Raw genomic sequence first — 21,704 nt, 5'->3', positions numbered from 1 at the left:
AAGACATCAGTTTTATCTACATAAAACCATGAATAGGTTTTGTCAGGAGTCTGGATAAGTCTGCTGTGCACCACACATACACACCTTTCACAGTGTGATATACCATGGGGTGATAAGCCATAGTACTGTCTTTACTGTCTTTATTCTAGATGCATATTCTTGCGAAGGAGGGCATTAAGCAAAATGTATAAATTATTTTGTCTTTACTGACTATTAGTATATTGAACAAGTTAAAACAATGAGAATATTTTTAGCATTAATAAAATCTGGAGATGAAGTTAGTGGCATGATAGAGACCATTATTATAAGTGTGTTTTACCACATTATGTCAACCATTCTGTTTCTTCCCTTTTTTTAGGTTTTACTGGGACTTAATCATGCTCATAATGATGGTTGGAAACCTTGTCATTATACCAGTTGGAATCACATTCTTCACAGAACAAACAACAACACCATGGATTATTTTCAATGTGGCATCAGACACTGTTTTTCTATTGGACTTGATCATGAATTTTAGAACTGGGACTGTAAATGAAGACAGCTCCGAAATAATACTGGACCCTAAAATCATTAAGATGAATTACTTAAAAAGCTGGTTTGTGGTTGACTTCATCTCATCAATACCAGTGGATTATATCTTTCTCATTGTAGAAAAAGGAATGGATTCAGAGGTTTACAAGACAGCAAGAGCACTTCGTATTGTGAGATTTACAAAAATCCTCAGCCTGTTACGTTTATTGCGCCTTTCAAGACTGATTAGATACATACACCAGTGGGAAGAGGTAAGATTTATATGGTTACAACATCATTCACTAAGATCTTATTCCTATGCAACACTAGACAGATCTCTCTGAAGAGCTACACAAGAACCAGAATGTAATAGAGTTTTTACTCACCAGTTGGTATAATTATATACAGGTGCTAGTAGAAAGGCCTTTTTGGAAAAAACAGGACAGAGTAACTATCTCCTCTCTGCTAATAGGACCATTAAATACATTTCGGACCATCAGCACAATTAACATGGATGGACTCCTAGTTAGAAATTTTAACAACCACCTAAATCTATATTGAAGTTTGATAACTAGTACTTAAATTTATTAATACTCTTTACTCACAGAGAACTTAAAACACATATTTGTAGTTTTCTAATTTAGGAGAAATTGAAACCATTTACCACTGAGTAGATGTCCTGAAATGCTCATTGTTTCAAGGCTGTATGTAGGCTGAATAGTTCAAGTACTGACCTTCTTTATGAAAAATGGATAGTTCAAATTTTGATCCATTGCCGTCTAAAGTGTCAACTCCACTGTTTCCAGGCATGATGTTTTGCTGCCTGCCAATTTGGCATGGTAACTTTTCCAGGAAATTATGGCATTCCCTAATTTGACATTCTCATGGCTAGGAAGTGTTTAATGCTTTGGCACTTACCACCATGATTCAGTTATTTTCTCTCTTGCTTGTCCCCATTTCTGTAGTTCTAAATATCATAACATATTTTAAAGAGAAGTGCTAAAACCATGGGAAAAATAACTGCTATTTTCTAAACCTTTCTTGAAGTAAGCAAAATGAGAATTATTTTGTAGAGCATTATCATGGAGGCACTATCAAAATAGATTTGCATAAATGCATTTACCTACTTTGATATAGATTTATTTAATTAAATGGATATGGAAGGAAGATTTGGTACTGTTTCTGGTGCTTTTTCTGCTGATTATCTCCAGTATTGCATGCACTTTCTGGTTTAAGAAAAACCTAATGGCAAATCCAGCTCACAAATAATGCCAGATTACATTTTAAAATGGCATGATGCTGGATGATGCCAAGTATCAAACGTCTAATAAATTTATAGTTATTTCTCAAAAAGCCCCTAAAATAGTAATTGGTTTTTATTACTGTATTTGGTTAATTCTACTTCTTTTTGCCTCCCTTTAAAGCAGTGTAACCATGTTTTTGCACAGAAATAGAGCACTGTATTTTTGTACTCACTAAACTAAGGCAAATGATTAAGCATATTTTGCAGTTCTACCATAAAGCTGTGCTTTTGTCTTCTCTGTGCTTTACAGAGACAACCTTCTGGATGTGTTCAATGACATTTTTTCTAGCAGCTGGAGTTATTAGCTTGCCACTATAATGGCCTACTAGGCAAAGAAATAAATTCCCTTTTATTTCCTTCTTCTGTCTATTGTCAAAGGGAAATCGGATGTTCTAAATAAGAGTAGTTAAATTGGTCACTAAGTGGGACTAGAAGTGACCAGGGTATGTGGTCCAAACCAGCAATGGTTGGTGTTTGGTCCATTTAATCTTTAGCTAATTGTTGTTTGATTGCAACTTCACCTTTGGTTCACTAGTAAAACATGTGACTCTGTTCTCAAGAAGATGAAAGAGGGTCAAAAGATGGAGGATTTTTTAGTTTGAGTTTTTTTGAGCCTGCACTAAAGCAGCAAAAAACTCATTGTCTGCTTTTGTAAAAGATTCTCACATGCAGAAACAGAGAGAAATATGTAGTCTGAATCAGGCTCTGATAAATCCCATAATGTAACGTGTGCCAGAATAAAGGGGATTTTGTTTGGTTTGGTTCTATTTTTTTTTAGCATTTTACAGAGACCAGAAATGAAAGAGGTCATGGATTTTCCTATGTGGCTTTGGAGAAAATGTATGTTAGAGCATCATAATGTTTTAAAACAAACAATTAAAAAACCTCGGTAGGTATGACCTTTACTGAACTGGGAAACAAAAGCTGGATGATCCCGTAGGGGTAGTCAGTGAGACTTTGCAGCTGATATTATTGTTCTTGTGTGTGTTTGCACATGGACAGCAGGGAGGAACTGTTAACTATTTTTTTTGACAGAGAACTGGAGCCTGTTTGTGTGTGGTCAAAAGGATTTAATAGTTTTCGCATGTGAGCTGACATGTTGGTTTTAAATGTGGATGCAGATAATTCTGAAATATATGTATTTGGATCCAGAATAAGGAGCATTATGTCAAAAATATTCAGAAGACAGCCAGAAAACTCATTCTTTATAATGTGCCAAGAGGATACTTCATGGACAACTGATTGATGAACAAACCAAGATGCAAATAAGGCAGTTATAACCCATTGAGGTATTTCTACATCCTCAAAGAGAAAAGGCAGGTTGACATTGTTTGAGCTTTTCCTTTTTAGGTGTGTTGTACCTGGACTTCAGCTGGTCAATATCCTGAACCTTCAGATGAGTAGGCAAAAATGTAGAAGGTTTTTATATGTTACTGGTGAAACCTGGTTCCTTTTCTTTATTCATTTCCACATCATTTAGATCAATTAAATCAGGATCAAGCTGCTAACAGCCACATAGAGTAATATTGAGGTAAATAATGTATGCATTGCAGAAGCATTCTCCTCCTTAAGTGTTATGGCGGAGCAGCTGTAGCCTGTGGTGCAATATATATGAAATCTGATTGATGTATTCATATCAGTCTGATGTTAATAGCTTATGCAAATAAATAACTCGGTGGAAATGGGAGAAACACATTAAGAAAAGGACAGGAGATATGTTTTCAAGAAATAATCTCCTGAATTGGCAAATTCACACTTTCCTAAAACTGTTTTATCATTGCAATATCAAATATTCCAGTCCTTTAAACTCAAATGTTGGCAAATAGATCATATGCTTACTTAAACTAAGTTATATACTATAACGTGCAAGAAAAAAATTGATATTTAAATTGGTGATTGCAGAAATTATACTTTTGCAGTTATTTCTGGCCGGGGGTTCGTTTTGGATTTTCTTTTAGCATAGGTTCCTAAAAATACCAATCAGGAAGTACTGACTATATTCTTACTTACTTCAGGTGTTATGAGACTGCCTAAACTGTTGACCCTTGAATGTTTTACACAAGTTTGCATGCAACTAGTAAGTTATTCTTAGTTAAATATTCTTATAGGTCACTGAACAATTAAAAATAAAAGATATGAACAATTAGAAATAAATGCATCATTACATGTGAAATGATATGCCACTTTGCTTTACATTTGTCTATGATATTAATTTACTGATTTTTTAAAAATAACAGTATTTTCCAAAAGCTGCTGAAAACCCAGACTTCAATAGCTGTGCTTACAGCTATTCTAATCACAGAACAAAACCTAGCAAATGTATGAGTAAATAGAAGTGGTTCTTCTAAAAATGTACCCTGAGTCTTTCTTTTTCTGAGATATCTGGTTCTGTAGAATTAGAACCATTTTTAAAGTGACCAAATGCTTATTGCAAGATGTGCAATAAAGCTTATGTTTTCCAAAAAATCATACAGTAAAATATGCATAATTGTAAAATGCAGCCATGTCTTATATTGGTTCAACTCGTACTGGAATCTGGTTTTCAATTTGCCAAATCTTCTTGAGTATCACGAACCTACATAGGTGTCAATAGGGCTCTAGCTGTTGATAAAGCTCTAGTGTTTAATGAAACATATTTCTGAGTGTATCACACCAACATATTCTATTATACTTTTTTATGTTTTAGTTGTAATAATCACAGTAATGCTATTTCAGAAAAGCTCATAGATCCAAGCTTTTTGGAATGCTAAGTCTTACTACAGTGCCTAAAAATTAAGTGTTTAATAGGTTTGCAAATCAGGCCCTGCATTAAAGATTTCATCTGTTGCTTCCATGGTACCGACCGTGAGTATCACATACCACCACTAGGTGTCCTCTCCTTGTTGTTCTGTTTGTTGCCAACAGTACAAAAACACATACTATAAATCTGTGATAGTCAATCATTACTGTTTCCTGAATAAAATTGTCATGAAAGAACACGTGTTATCAAGACAACAGAAGACAACGCCTACTTCAGTAGCTTGCTGTTTCTGTGATTGGTACACAAATGACTTTTGTCCCCCATATGAAAATCAAACAACTTTTTCTTTCTCCTACAGCCAGGTGAGAAGTCAAGGTTTCTTATCTCTCCTCTAGGTCACTGACTGGGGAAGTGTGTGAAGGGAGAGATGATGTGTTGGGAGGGTACTTGGTAGTGTTGGATGGAAACACTTCACTTTACTGATTGAGTTATTAAATTTATTTTATTTTAGCAGGACTGTGTCTACAAGACATGAGGGTTTTCTGTCAATGGTGTTGCATAGTTTAACTGTTTAAATTAATGTTTTTTTGGAAATGGGAGGTGCCATAATATTTTTCTTTCTTTTAATTCAATTTTAATTCATGCCCCCCAAGGAGATAGTTTAAAATATATTTTCTTGGCCCTATGAAGTTGTCAGTCAAGTGCTGCTAATAAGCACACCAGTACAGGCTGAGTGGAAATTTTGAAGTAAATCAGCTTAAAGTAGAACACACATTTTTACTGCCTTTTAGAGGTATATCAACTCAATGTGAGTTGTCTGTCTCCCAAGGAGTGAGGGGAGGATATTTGTTAAGTAACTTGAGGGGAAAGAAGACATAGAAGAGTCCACCTTCTTTTACTGGCACAAAGTCTTTGAATTCTGCAACAAAGCCTCAGTGTTGATGTCTTCTGCCTTCCTATCGTGAAGAAGATGGAAGTAGGAGAAAATCGCCATTTCTACAGGAAGAGAAGAGGAATGCAAGTTTTGCCCCTCATTTTTTCTATGTCCTCCTACATAAAGCCTGTAGTTGGGGTCATGTTGCATGCATTGAGGAGAAATATCAAAAGCCCAAGCTGTTTGGCACTTGCCTCCCCTCCCCACAGCCCAAGAAGTGTTCCCTAGCAGGACTAAGTAAATATGCAAACAGTGGGGAACTATTAATATTGTTTAGTGTGCAGATACATGCTCGTGTATGTATTACACAGCTGACTTCCATTTTGTGCTGGGCTGTATCTCAGACGCCTGTGAGGTTTGCCTGAGGGTTCTGTTTTGTTCTGCAGTCTTCTCTACCAGTTCATGATGACTAGATGTGGTCATGTGTGCTTGACATGTGCTGACCAGCTCAACCTCTTGTGTAACCTACAGGGAAAAAATCCCACCATGCTGTGTGCTTGCAGTTTGAATTTAAAAAAGCTAAGACTGTTCCTTGCTCAGCATAGATGTAGTAGTAGATGAGCTCTCTAGCTGCATCAGAGCAGAGTGTTGCTCAGCCCAGTTCCCCAGAGGGATTGTGTTCCCTGTGTGCCTGGGAGTTGTTTGGGCTGTTAGTTTGTTCCTAGGGAAGATGTGCAGCTCTGGTATTCTCACTAGTTCAGTTGAGATGTTGGCTAATGGATAGTCTGTCTGTATGACAGCAAAGTATTTGATCTACAGACTATAGAGCCAGAATCTGGACCACTTTTCCCTTTCCATTAGAGAGCGTAAAGGCAGATTTTTTGAGACTGTTGAGGCTGTTGATATTATGCCTTGACTATGTAGTTCTAGTTTATTAAATGTAATTTTTGCATGTGGGTAGAACTCAAGGTAAGTTACATAAATAAGGTAAGAAGGTGAGATACAAATGCTAAAATAAAGTGTTGTACAATATGAATGAACATGTGAATTGAAACATCTTCATAAGAGCAAAAATCAGGCTCATACAGATATGTGAGCCACAATGCTGTTTAATTTTTCTTCTCTGTCCTGTAAATGACAAGTGTATTGTCTGTGCTTTGCTAAACAGAGCACCTAATACAATCTTTACAAAACTGGTAGTGTTCCAAATGGAAAATTATGATGGATCTCATTTCATGTAAACCTTTCTGTTTACAAGAAATTACGCATATTTTAACGTTAGACGTGTAAGCTGTGTGTATATTTCAAGGAAAATTATTTATTTGAGAAAAGTATGTATCACTGCAGCTAAAGCATACATCCATAAAATATCACTGACGAAACCTCAAATTTTCATTTTGCACCCTTGAATTCTGTATAACAGTAGGAAAATATACATCACTGATAGAGACAATTAAAAGGCATTATTATCTATGGTGTCCTTATAATAGAATACTGCTGTAGAAAGAGAACAGCACATTTGTAGAGAAGGCAATTACTGAAATGCAAGCAAGACATTGAGTATTCTGGTTTTTAATTTCCTACTTTATGACCTATACATAATCACTTTCATGGAAACAAGAATCCATCTCCCTAGAGAGAAAATAGGCAGTGTTATGAGTGTAAAGTTTCTTGCTTCATCCTTCTATCCCCATTTTAAGACTGTGCAAACTGAGCTGCCTTTCTTGTGTGCCTATGCCAGGAGAGTAATTGTGTGGTGATGATGCTTTCCCTGGGAGATAAACCAGAGAAATGTAGAACATAGCCTGAGATAAATTTCCCTGAACTCAAAAGCTGGAAGATAATGTTTTCTTCTTTGTATGAGTGTTTGCCTGGCTTCTATGGTAATGAACCAGTGGCTGGGAGACTTGGCTGTAGACCCAAGAAGGTGGGTTCACCCTTATAGTAACATTTCTAGATAATGCCAGTCAAGCAGTTTTGAAAATGATCAGAACTCTTGTCAGCATGTCTTTGACACTGAAGTGTAACACAAGTTTTTTAGAATAATTTTTTGAAGTCTAATTTGTTGACCACTATTTTTAAGCCATTATGGAGATAGCTCATTCTTTTGCACTTGCTGGAGCTTGCACACAGTACACCTGACCACAGATTTGTAAAACAGCTTGATTCTTCCATCCTAAGCTTTTAATACACTTAGCTTTCACAGTTTAATGGCCTGATGTATACACCCCATGTCAGGCAAGGGAGGAGGTCAGGAATGTTCAGTTCTCGTGTGAGACAGAGCTGCTGGCTACTCAACACATCATCCTGCTCCCTCCCTGGAGCTGAAGAGCCGTCAGAGAAGGTGATGACGGCCAAAGAGCTGTTTGGGCAGACTGCAGTCTGGATCATGGTTCACCATTCGGACACTGCGATACTGCAGTCCTTCCCACAGTGTGTGCACGTATTACAAGCTCCTTTTGGTTCCCTCAGTGATAAGACAGAAGGTGAACATGTGAATGGGATTTTGCAGTTCTTTTCCAATGCATTTTTAGAAATTTAGAAATTTTACAAGTTTCACAAGAATAACAATTTTAGATTTGTGCTTTGCAGGCTAAACACAATCCATTCAGGTATCTCTGCATTTTCAGCTCTTTATTAACAGTGACCAGTATAGAATGACTGTTTACGTTTCTAACTTACTCAACTGAAAGATATTCTCACATTGTCGCTAATGCCTTGTAAAATCCTTCCCATTTTTGGTTGTCTGCATAATACCCACAGATATTTCCAGGTAAAGAACTCAGTTGAATAAACACCTTAGACTTGTGCACAAGAATTTAATTGGTTTTGTTATTTTCTTTATGTGGCTGTTAGAGTTAGTCATCTATAAAAATTGTTAGGGATACATTTTGACCATTTCAACCATTTTTAAAAAGACTTACAAGAAATTCCTAAAACCCAAATTTGAAGCTTGGTTGCTAGTCTGCCTGGTAAAATATGGCCAGTTATCAGTTGAAATGGGAGATTTATCATCCACTGTAATAATACTTAACATGGTATTTATCGATATCTCTATTAGAGAAAGCAACAATATGCCCTTCCAGTACATCATTACTAACTGAAAGGTGAGGAACAATTTATACAGGAAAAATAAATTAGGAAAGTGTATGTGTAGGAGGTAGATAAGATAAACATTAGCATTTTCCTAACATTCATCTACAAGGGGCATTTCAGTGTTTAAATTGAATAATCATTTATTAAAGGGTGGAAAGATAATTCAGTAGATTTTAAGTCGGTGTAATTCTATGTTCTACTTTAAAGAGAAAGTTCTCCGTTGCAGTTAACAGCTTTGTAAATAAAAAAATCCCCAAACTCACCACTGTATTCTCTTGGTTCTCTTATATGGAGAATGGTGTAATGGTGAATTTTGTGGGATTTTGTAGGAGAGCATTACCTCAGTTATCTCAGAAAGGTCTGAAAGGTAGAAAAGGGAGATAGCTGGAGAACATGTTCTGGGTAGGACTATCTGTGCATTGTTGTGTATATTATTTATTCCCCCGATGTGTCAAATTCCTTCACTCATCTTGGCATTTTATTCAATAAGGTCAGGACTAAAATGATACAGAATTCACCACATGTTGATAGGTTGAGGATCATGTTCTGATTTTGATCTAATCTGACTACCTTCTAGTACAATAAAATACATGGGACACTACTTGTTTAAGTAGGTTTCTGTTCTTATGGCTCCCATTGAGGACAATGGAATAGCATTTTAGTAGTTAATTAGGAACAAGGGTCTGCTTTATAAGGACGAAATGGTCTGAATTAGCCATTTAGAGAGTAAGATGCAACTGTGTCAACCTATTTAGGGAGGGTTGAGGAACTGAGATAGTAGTGTGGAAATGGCTGTACCAGTTAAAAGTTGTATTTAATGAGTTATTTCCAAGCTGAATTTCATGAAGTTTGTTCCAAATAACTGTGATATTATCTAACATGCGTAAGGTATGATTTAAAAACAGGTCTGTCTTGGAAAAAGAGGGAAACAACCTTGTTTAGAGGTTGTCAGAGCTCCTTGCTTCCAAGCAGAAGTGAAGGCTGTGGTTGAACTGTTAGTGTCTTCTTATCATACTGCACTGGGAACATGCTCTATTGCTCACCAATTTCACCTTTCTTAGCACAGGAAAGTGCTTTGCCTTTTCCTATGTCTAGGCTTACAGTATTTTCTTTGTTACTTATTATCTTCTGAAAGCATCTTTTTTCCCCCCATCCTCTCTGCTTTCAGAACCAACAGCAATAAGCTTAACTATACCTCTGCTCAACTTAGTACAGTGCCTTGCAGATGCACTGCCTTTCTTTCCAGTAAAAGTTTCAACTTGTTATTGACCTGACAGAAACTGCTCCCATGTAATCTATTTGGTGTCATTTCAATCTTGGGTTTGTGTGACAAAATGGTGTGCAACACTGGAGATCCTGCTTTGAATCCAAGTGGGCGCTCCCAGGTGAGGAGCTGTGAGAGTAGAAGCCTGTATAGCATGGGAGCATTCTCCCTCTATATGCATGGTTGAAACCATCTGTAGAAAAACTAAAAGTGCCTGAAGGCTAATTATGATATAACTACTGTAATCTTTGCCAGAAACATGGGCCTTGCATAATTGGACTGCCTACAGAAGAGAGGAAGGATGTAAAAAACACCACCCAAATGAACAAAACCCTCCTCAAAAATGACCAAACAAGAAGAAAAATCCAAACAGTAGCAACAACCACAAAACATGGGAGAGCAATGGTAGTTCAGAAAAATGTGTGTGCACATATCTATGTGAATCACTGTTGAGTTCATACTTTTAAGATTGTGGCATGCAAAATTTATGGCCAAAACTCAAAACTGTAGAGCAAACATTGCTGTGCATAATTTAAAATGAAACTTTTTTAAGAGTACCTTCCTGTGGGATTTCCAAAGCACATTATTGAAAACCTTGTAGTAGTTCTCATCACGATGATCGATTTTTCCCTCAGCCAAAGACATGAATTATGTCTTCATCTGTCTCAAAAATGGCTGGGCATCCCACATGAGAATTGTTTTCCAGCTGGGGAAATATAATGTCAGATACGTTTTATCAAGGAAATGAGGAAAAAAAGCAACTGAAATGTAATTTCTGCAGGCAAGGGATAACTTCTAGAACTGCTGCATAGTTTTGATCACCGTGAAGTTTTAAAGCACTGAACCCAAACAAGTAACTTAAATTTTTTTTTGCAGAGTCTTTCCAGTGAACTAGGTGAAACACTGTTTTTCCTTCAGCATCAGTCATATGGACACTCTTTTTCCTATCATTTTTTTATTTTGCCCATGGCAAAACCAACCTCTACCAAAAATGTGTTTTTCTCTTTTTCCTTTTTCGTATTTGTCAGTTTTGGCAACTTAATGCACAGCTTAGCCCTGTTTGTTTTTTTATTTATGTTTCTATCAATGTCTGCATATCACAAATATGTATGATTATTGATCTTCTAAAATCATTTTAAAAAAGAATCAGTCTATTTTGTGGGAGTTCTTAATTGGCATGGTAATGCAAGGCACTAGAAATGAAGATGTCAAAGGTTTGCATGAAGTAGTCAAGGAGCAATATCAACACTGTGCCTTTTTTTCATTAAAACAAATCCATGAAAAGACTTTTAAAATAGTTATAAAACAAATTCCAGTAGAACTTTACTTGTGTTCTTCCTTTTCATTTAGGTTTCCCAATGTTACTTAGATGGAAGCTAGTGAAAATAAGATTAATCAACACCAAGATTTTTACTGATACTGTTATTCTGTTTGTTATCATATTTGATTAAATCACTAGTTCCTGTCAACCCTTGTTTAATGGTTAAGTAAGTTTATATTTGAGATAGAAGCACTTTTTTTTTAAAGAAAACCTCAGCAGGGTGTTCAGAAGTGGATGCATTTGACAGCAGCTATGCTGGATGCTGTCCTTGTGGCACAGCGATTCCCATGCTGTCAGTTTAAGCCAATTCCTAGTCTTCTGTAGGTTGAGAAAGGAATTGTGACAATTTTGTGTTTTGCCTTCGTAAAACTCTCTCACCCCCTTTTTAGGTGTCTATTTATACTTTGTGTAAAGTGAACATGTTCTGAAAAACAGCTGAAGACATGAACTCTCCAGCTACACTGTAATTTTAAAATTACATGTGTTTGTGTTGATCAACCTAGGATGAGCTAAGAATTGAAAACTGCTGTGTTAGTACACTAGCATAAATTTGGGGCATTATGTGTTATAGAGATAATATTTTTATTTTAACTCTTACCTATTTTAAGATGCCTCATGTAGCAAATCAGTTTCTTTTCCAAAGTTGTGAACAGACAATGAAAAAATAATAGTTCAATATCTGGTTTGTGAATTCAGCACTGAAATGCAAAAGGAATCATATAAAATCTGTAAAATACATTTTCAGTTCTTTTTAAATTATCTGAGTACAGAACTTTGTTTCTCCATTCATTTAAACTGTTTTGAAATTTAGAGCCCTACGTGAGTCATGACTGTGGTCCCATGGATTTCCTTCCACTTTCTCTAAACATTTGTGTTTGTTTTGGTTTTTTTTTTGTTTGGGTTTTTTTTGTTTTTTGTTTGGGGTGGGGTTTTTTGATGATTGTTTGTTTTTCTGGGTTTATTTGTTTGTTGGTTTGTTTTGTTTGTTTTGGGTTTTTTTCCCCTTGATATCAAGAATATAATGATGCTCTTTAGAAGTAGAAGCTTATCAGCTCATTTAGAATTAGAAAATTTAGCCCTGTGGTGGATTTTCATCTGAGCAGTGCAAAATCATTCCCAGCCAATTAAAAAACCATAACTTTTTGATGAGTCATGAAGGAGGTATAGCTTGAGATATTCAAAGCTTGTATTTCAGGATTATTATACATGTTTGAGGAATCTCCTTTTCCTTTAGTTCACCTTTTTTGATCTTTTGACAGTAAGGATTTTTGGAGCAGCAGTGCATTTCTAGCTCTATGTTACGTGCTAAATATAGTAAAAAATGTAATACTATATTAATCATTATGCGTGCTAAACCTAGGGAAGAGGAGCTGACTGGAAAAAAATAAAAAATTTGGCAAGAGAAGGGGCAAACAATCTCATGCTCGTAAATTAGATTTTTCTTTATAACTGGTCCTTCTTGTTAGCCTCTGCTGTCTTGAAAACAAGTATCAAACAGCTCATCTGTCATATTTTCCATGACTACCATCTTTTACTTTAAACTATGTGAAAATTATTAAGTGATATGGCTGCTAGTATCACATACCTGTTTGAATTGCTTCCACTTCTCTGACATCCAGTTTGTGGCTGGAAACGTTTCTCTCCTGACCATGTTCTTGTCATTGCAAATACTCAGCAGGATCAGTGTGAAGAAAAGGAAATAAGACTGGTGGCACCTCACAAGAAAATGTCTCTCTGAATTTCTAAGAGAGAAAGTATGCTTCATGTGACTTCTACTTAGACTGCTAAATAGTGCTTTTATTAAATTTATGTGTAAATATTTTATTTGACCATATTTTAATATTTCTTATTACGGAAACAATCACAGATTTTCACCGAAATCACACCTATGTATGGTTTAGGCAATTTTGGACACTATGAGAACTTATACTGGAAATCACAATGTCTGATATTTTCTGTCATGACTGCTTGAAGATTTTGTAGGCTTCAACTAGCCTCAGCTTAAGTATTTTTCTCCATTTTTCTTAACAGCCACCATCTTTTAATATGTGTGTGTGTTTTGGGACTCCAGTTTTGACAGGCTTCTCCCGATTTCCAGTAATAATATAATAATAATTGAATAAATAGTAAGTTACAGAGGAATATTTTTACTGCCCATGAAGCCCAGTTAGTTTCCTTGCTCTGATTCTTGAATGTTTATGAGTCTTTGGCTGCCTGAACTGCTTAGGGCAGTTTGGGACAGGTGGACAAGCAGGCTTCTAGCAACCTGAAGTACTCTTCAGTAGAGTCAGATGCATAGACCCTGTCAGACAGGCTTAGGCAGCAGCTGATCTGAGCTTTTGTGATCATGATGCTTGTGACTGAACTGTGGCAAGTGCAGCATTTGCACCGTTCCCCCTCTCCTTTTGCATATATTTGCCTGTATAGTATTCCAGTAGGTTAGCAGACTACTGAGATACTATTTTGAGGTCAGACATTCTTCTTTCTCTAAACGATTTATATTTGAAAATCTGATTTAGGAATACTGAGATATAGATATGTTAAATATTTTTTCAGCATTTTCATGTTTATGGATAAAGTTGATCAAACTGTAGTTCAGTTTTAAATTGAGCTACAGATGTACTCGAATGACCTCTGCCTGTTTTTTCAGTCTGAAAAATATGTCCCCAGATGTTTGTCCTCCAATATGTTTTCAGTCCCACACCTCTTCCTTTATATCATCTAAGTGTCTTGGGAAGACAGAAAGTCTGTGCTCTGTGCTTGCAAGCCGTGACTCTGGAGGACTGGAGCCTGCTACTGGATTAGTAGCTCCATGTCTCTCAAGTTTGTAGCTGGAGATGCCAAACATGAGAGTTTTTACAGTTTTTAATGACAGTTTTTACTTAGGCTAGTACATACAAGCATACCAAGAAGACTTATGCTTTGGTTTCTTTTATGCAGTTGGAAACAAAAGGGAGAAAACTGGTTTTCTAAACTTGTCATATTTGCTGAGTTAAATGAGTACTTTTGCAAGCTATCCCAGATGAGAACTGCAGAATGCAGTTCTTCCAGTCATCAAGTTTATTCCCTGTTACTAATTTTCCCCTGTAGTATCAGTGCTTTATTTTATAAAAGGAAGCAAACACAAGGAAGTGCACTGTAGCATCCACTAATGTGGTGAAGAAGAGAATCTCTTTCTTCTTTGTTCTGAAGGACTTCTGGCAGGGTTGGCGTGGGACAAAATTGGCACTGGCACACTGCCCTACCTGACCTGATGCAATTGCTTGTGCCAGACTGAGTGCCTAATGGAGCAGGTGGCTCTGCCCTCCTGGTGGGAGCACTCACACCAACAGAGAGGCAACATGGGTGACGTGGGCTTTGTGGAATGACTGTTTCATGACACAGAGGGCAGCTCTGACATTTCCCATCGACTAGCTGTCAGCAGATCTTTGTTCCCCGTTATGTCTCTTAGCAGCACCATCTGAAGTGTCCATCTCTTTCCAAAGATTGGGCAAGGAGCCCAGACACCCATTAATCACTGGAGAGCAAACACTTCAAAACAGGGACTTTCTTAGGCTTGGCTATTAGATCCACTCTCAAGCTCCTGGCCAGTGATAGCGTTGAGAATTTACTTGTCTGCGGGAGAAATAAGGTGTATGATCTGAAGAGAATGAAAAGTGGAGCTTGGTTAGTTTTACCTTTTAATATTTTGAAGTCAGCTATCCAAGTTCATCTCAACTGAATTCAGTGAGGTGGCACCAGTGAAAATTTGAGAATTTTCTATGTTACCAGTGGAAACTTGAGTCTTCTCAAGTCTTGCCTTGGTGATCCATGCCATTCATTTGCAAGCGGAAAAATAGATATGTATTCTGAAAAAGCTCTTTTGAATGTGGACCAGAAATCTGACCTTCTTTGACTTTCATTTTAAAGTTGATGTTTAGTTTAAGTATAGAGCATAGTCGGTTCTATGACTGTCATAGCTTTGCAGGGATGCTGCTAACATTCAGTCAATATAGATGACATTCTCACAGTGTTTCTAAAATAGAAGGGAAAGAATAATTAAGTAGGATTCTGTCTCTTCACAATGTTTTCCATGGCACATCAAGTATTCGTACATGAAAAACAGAGTTATGTGTTCTGTGTTATCCTCTTTGAAAGAATTCTCATAGATTTCTGGAGTACGGGGAGAAGAGTTCAGCTCACTAGTGACTGTGTAGGTAGAACAAAATCAATTATAGTAAATCGTAAATGGATAGAGGCATTTCAAAAGCATCAGATGATTTGGCCCATTACTAGACTTTCAATCTTCTACTTACTGTGACTAGTTTAGGAAAAAAAAATCTTCAAATGAATAGTGCATTTTAATAAGTCTATTATCCTTAAGTGTTCAATGTGAAGTTTTCTTGTAATGCATAAAAAAGGCATGTCTCTGTCAGAACTTGGTGGCTTAATATACTTCCTGGTTGAAAGTGTGATGAGATAACTGAAAAAAAATAAAAGTTTGTCCAGCATACACACATCTACTGCCCTCATATCTAACCAGTATAAGAAGAAACAGTAAGCCAAAGTGGCTCAGAAAAATGAAGTACACCATAAAAAAGGCTAAAGCAAAAAAATATGCATAACTTCAGTGAAATGCCTGACATAGCATATCTTTTATTTTATACTGTTCTTCAAAATGTGTGTCCACCCTAAAGAACATCTTTGTAATTCATAATACCATGTTTGCTGCCAGGCACTCTAGCTTTTTGTCATGCTAAGTGCACCAGCATCAGTAAAGGCTGCTATTCTATCTGTTGTAAGTTAGTGTTTCTTTTGCCGTTCACAATTTCTTCAAATTAAATTCCGTTTTTATTGCATTGTAATTATGCACTTCTCCTGTGACCTGAGGTGTTTTTTTCCAATTGCGTGCACCATCAACAACTTTAAAGTTGTTTTTTTTTCAAAAAAAATGACATGTATTTGGACTTCTTGATTTGCCACATCTTTCCTTCACTCTGTGTACTTTCAAATCTGAGATTTCTAAAATCAGGAAGCAGCTGAAGAGTCCCCTTCCTTCACAGTTGCTTGTTTGCTATGGTGTCCTTGGTGTGTAAAAATGCATTGTAAGGTACAAGGTTGTATTGTCCTCTCTCAGCTAATTCTTAGACAGTCAGCACTTTTTAAATTGGGAACCAGTTGGAGTTTGGCATTCTCAGGGTAATACAGATTGGTTTATAACCTTGACATAATTGACAGTAATCCAGAATGATATTTAATATATACCAGTGCCTACATTTAATTGTTGTCAGTGATTTCCCGAATGCTATAGCACCATTCTTCAACAAAGTGTTACAAATTCACTTTGTTCTATGCCATTTTAGGTGTGCCATTGATAAGAGGTTGTGAGACTCAGCAGTCACCAAAAAGGATTGCTAAAATGTTCTCTTTCTTTGTAGTGCAGATTAGCTATCACAGATCCTTGATCCATCAGTATTCACACATCTTTATCCTTTTATCCTGTTTATTTCTGTAAGATCAATGGGGTTACAGCAACCTCTGTACCTAACGGGGTGCAGGTTTTTAAGAACTTGAATAGGCTGTTAGAGACAAGCCCTTTTTAATGCTCTGCTGGTCTTGCTCCCTTGTGTCCGCATCAAGCCCAGTGTTAAATGTCCCCTGCGTCTACTATAGATTTGAGACTGCTGCAGTTTTTAGGCAAGTAGATTTGTACTCTGTTGCCTTTGAGTGCAGCTGGTGGGGAGCTGCTGTATGCCTCACTGATCATCTATTCCTTTCTATTAATGTTCCTGTGAGCACTGTCTAATGTTGGCCAATTCAGTGTTGTTTAACTCTTACTTCTCAAGCTAACTAAAACTGATTTATGTGAAATTTTTTTTTCCTCCAGAAGTAGTATGTAACATTAATTGCCTTATTTTGGTATGGCTTCTTGCTATTTATCAAAGATCTTTTAAAGAAATGCAAGCTTTATTGATGTTGGGAAACATTCAGTTCTGCTGCAGAGCATTGTTGCTTCCTACAGCCTTCATTCTGGAGCATTTTACAGACTTTAGGTTTCAGGGCTGAAATATGGAATACTTTGAAGACAATTTGAAGGCTTGAATTTGAATATATCAGATTCTAAATAGAAGATAGGCTCCATGTCCTTTTAGTAATCTATATCTCTGAAGAGACATATCACCCTCTATGTACTATTTCAAAAAGAGCTTTTTCAGAGTTTCCAAAACAAATGAAATTTTGTTGGGTGTGAGTTATTTTTATTTTTATTTTGTTCATAATGTCTTAAACTAATTGATTGTCTATGTTCAAGATACAGTTATGAGGGAATCACATGAGTCAGTGTATAGGTAGGGAGAGGACACTGGGAGTTTCCCTCCCTTCCCAGGAGGGTTTTGGCACCTCCCAGTGGAGTGGCAGAACTCTGGGATTTCCTTGAAGACGCTTCATGATTCAAATTTTTATTTTCAATTCCATGATTGATATAAAAATAATGGAAAATGCAGCTCTGATGGGTAGTTTTAAGGCCAGTGAGCTTCAATTTCTTGGAAAAAGATATTTAAAATTAGTATATATTTTTTACCTGTTATCAATTATATGCTCCATGTATCTAATGTGTTTAGGCTTGAATGTTATTGTGTCCACATTTTTACGTTCTTTGTGAGAAGGCAGTAGGGAGGTTACTGTAATCAGTGAGGGGAAAATTCCACTGTTGAATGGTTAAATATTCCTTACCCATTAGTAGGGATTTTCTTTTCTTGTTCTGCTATTTTTATGTACCGCAGATAATTCCAGTAACAGCAGTAGAAATGTCTGACCTTGTGTTGTAACACACCCAAGTGGCATGCCAATCTTGCCTTCATTTTGGCAGTGATAAGTTAAGGCTCTAGGATAATTAGAGCTGGCATTTTCTGCAAATTGTGAGCTTTCACAGCAGATGCCAATTCATGTTGCCAAAAATAATAATAATTTAAAAAAAAAGAAAGTGCGATGCTACCAATGGCAGCTCTTTAGTGAGGAAAAGCCTCAGATCTGAATACTTTACATCAAAGCGGGAAGAGAGAGAGAGAGAAATATGCTAAAAAGAATAATGTTCGATAAATGAGATAAGTCATCTAGAGCACAAGAGAATCAGATAAAATCCCTGCCTGGCTATACTCTTATACCCCTTAGTGAGTGGTCCCAGTTATCAGATGACTACCTACTCCTTTTTTGATCTGTTGAAGCAGTTCCGTTTTGTTCACTAGGCAGCTACTTAAGAAATAATTCATCTATTTTTTATCTCAGAGAAGTGGTCTGGCCTCCAGACTGCACAGGAGAAAATTCCTTCATATTTGTTTTTTATTGCATTGCAAAAATGTCTTGGACCTGTCAACAGTGCACATAGAAATGTCTATGCTTTGTATGAAGCTGTATAGGCTTTTGGGATGAGGACAACCTTCCCTACTCATTCCTAAAGATAAGCAGATGTCATGTCTGCATATTTTCCAAAAATTTCAGTATCAAATTGAAACTAATATGATCTAAATTTGAGTCCTGCACTTTAAAAAAAAATCTTATTTCCATTGAAAATTAACTTTTTTCCATTTGCCTTCTTGAGCCTTGACAGTTGTCACATTACTCTAAGGTGTTTATAACCACCAGTGACAGAATTGCTTTTAAAGTGTCAGTGCTGGCAGCTCATGGAAAGGTAACATTAACACTGCTGCAAAACAGCTGCTCATTGCTGAGAAAATGGTCCATGCCAATGCACTGTAATAATTCTATTCCTAGTAAACCCTGTAAAGTGGTCAAGATTTTTGATATGGAATGTTTCATTACTGCTAGCATTTTATATCTAGACAAACTGATCTTCAGATAAATTTTATAATTGTAATCTCAGAAGTGTTATCAGTTCTGTTGAGCTCGATATTATTTGATTGCTGGTAGAAAAGAGATATAAAATGTAGGTATATCTGTAACCTTGAAAACTCAGAAAAGAGTCTGTATGCTTTCATCAGCCTGCAGCTACAGAAAAGGAGGCACACATTTATTGGGAAATGTCTTTTGTCATGAAAATAGCAGGACACAGAATCATCATCCTTACAGAAGTTTTGACTGATCTATTTTTCTTTTTCTCCCCCCCTCCACTTTCTAATTATTATTTTCTCTCTCTCCATCCTGTGCCCCCCAGCGCTCCCTCTCCCCGCAGGAGGCAATGTTATTTCGTTAACTCAGACCTCATTTTTGTCAATTATGACCTCAAAGGTAATTTTGTAAGTTTGGAAAAATATATTTGTGAATTTTTTATCTTTACAGATCTGTATGTAAGATTCATGTATGTATATTATGTATATATGTTCATGTAGATCTTGAGTGCAATCTAACCATGAGGAAAGATAATATAGGAACAATTTCTTTATGACTTTTTATATTGATCTATTTCCTTATGAAGATTTGTGATTATTTATTAGGTCAGTGCACCTTAGATGAAGTGGTTTGGTTTTGAATTTTTTAAAAATCATTTAGAGGATGATGACAAAGAAACCTCAGTGAAAGTAGGACCCCAATTCTATGTGTTCAAGATAAAACTTGAAGAAACATCAGCTACAACTGTGTGATGATCTCTTGGTCAGGAGTGCTGTTTTGTAAGGATTTAATGATTTTGACATCTTTCTTTGCTTGAGTAAAGGAACAAAATACTGTAATGTCAAGTTGACAAACAGGAAGAATCAAGAAGAATATTCTTCAGTTAAGCTAGACTATTTTAGCTGACAAAACCTAAACATTTGATTTATCCTGTATTTTTCATTTACATTATTATATATACATTTGTTACAAGACAACATGTTTGAATATTGTCAGCTCCTTAACTTTCTTCTTGCTCCTCCTCCATAAAATGTTGGAAGAAGTGGTACTCTCATTTCAAAAGAAATGTGCTTCTCAATATGAAATATTTTAAGTTTTTAAAAATCAGATCTAGCACTGAGTCACATAAAACCGTAACAGATTTTTATGCAGACTAAGATTGGCGACCATGCATTTGCTGAAATATAGTGACTCATTTTCAGGAACAGATAAAGCCATTTTACTGCCTGGAACACTCTTGATGCTGTCTGGCTTTTACATTTCAATTACAGCATACATTATTTAATAGTTTTCTCTTCTTAAGATGTCCATACCTTCCCTGCTTTTTCAAGAGTAAAAAGCTAATAATATGGAAAGGATAAAAATTACCATGGAAATTATATTTTGGGAGAACTTGTGATACCATTAAATGTGCCAAGGAATTTGTTTCAAAATTGGGTTCAAAACAATCCTAAATGCTGTGCCCACAAGTGCATGCGTTCTCCTTGAGACAGATGTGTTTGGGTAAGTAATAAAACACAGAGGCCAGAGTAGTGAAGGGTTTAGCTGTTCAGTATGGTCTGTACCACTGTGGTTCAGGCATGCAACCTGTGGGACAGAGCCTAGTGTTTCAGTCTGAAAAAGTGTCCACCTCTGTGATCATGAAGTAATTAATTTACTAAAGAATTATATAAAAGCTAGGTATATTGATCTTAAAACTACTGCCACTAGTAGTCCCTTAAGTGTGTGATTTTTGGGGGTGTCCTGTGCAGACCCATGAGCTGTACTTGATGTTCCTTGGTCTTTTCCAGCTCATGGTATTATATGATCTATGATTCTGAATCTGTGATGCATTGACTCCCAATGGTTTGTATTTGGCTGCTCTGAGAAGACATATCAGAGTGGTTTTCAGAGAATTAGGAGAAGAAGTAGATAGCAATTTTTAAAAAAATATTGAAACTGTTTCAAGTTGAAAGTCAGAATTAAGCTGTATGGGCTGTCATAAAACCTTATGTATTTTGATGTTTTATTATCACCTTCGAAGAACCTAAGGAGATAGGCAGCAGCTTTAGTGGGACTTTATCCATCATAATTTATCTGGCACTTTAGGCTTTATATCATCTACATAACCACACTGAATTTTATTTTATTTGAAGTGAAAATATGCCTGCCACCACATGACTGCGTGATATTTCTGGAGCATGCTGGAGCATGCTCTCTGCTCTGTTTTTAGCTTTGACTTGGTGGCAAGTCACACTGAAAATGATGTAAAGTTGGAGAACTAAATGAAATATTTTGTTAAGGCTAAATGATGTATTTACTAACCCACCATGCTTTAAATTCAGTCATTTCTAGTTTCCTGTGTTCTACTTGACACTAGGTATCATCGTCTAGGTGTTATTTTAGATTGTCCTTCAGATTGCATTTGAGTACACATTATTTGCTTGGACGTCACACTAGTATGTAGGTGAAGTATGATTGCATGGAAACAAAATGGGCTTAAAAAAAAAAAGCACCTTAGGAAATAAATAGTGCTTCAAAGATATATATAAATAACAAGAGGCGTTCCACAGGATCCTGTCTTGGGTCTATCCAGGTCAGGTAAATGCTGTAGGTGTAGGTAATCCCACCTTCAGACAGTCTGATCTCTTGGAGTGCTTCCAATCCATGCTTCCAGGGACATAATGAGAATTGTGTCCTCAGCCTGGACTTTCATTTTGTCTCTTTATATCTCTTTGCTTTTAATCCAAGTTTCTGAACTTGGTTTTGAATCTTAATGCTTTTACTGTTTTA

The 21,704-nt window shown here is 36.4% G+C and overlaps 1 protein-coding gene across 1 annotated transcript in view; it reads left to right on the top strand.

The window, feature by feature from the left end:
- Positions 1 to 358: 358 nt before the first annotated feature.
- Positions 359 to 21,704, top strand: part of LOC103803655 (potassium/sodium hyperpolarization-activated cyclic nucleotide-gated channel 1) — a gene marked incomplete at both ends in the record, with an annotated part of 130,400 nt that continues 109,054 nt past the window's right edge. The window contains one exon of the mRNA XM_009076226.1: positions 359 to 782. Within this exon, the coding sequence (XP_009074474.1) occupies positions 359 to 782 (424 nt within the window). The remainder of the gene's footprint in view (positions 783 to 21,704) is intronic.

This window comes from Acanthisitta chloris, unplaced genomic scaffold (assembly GCF_000695815.1).
Source record: "Acanthisitta chloris isolate BGI_N310 unplaced genomic scaffold, ASM69581v1 scaffold9286, whole genome shotgun sequence".
NCBI classification, from domain to species: Eukaryota; Metazoa; Chordata; class Aves; order Passeriformes; family Acanthisittidae; genus Acanthisitta; species Acanthisitta chloris.
Note: the sequence above shows the minus strand (reverse complement) of the source record. Positions and strands in the feature narration are given on the sequence as shown.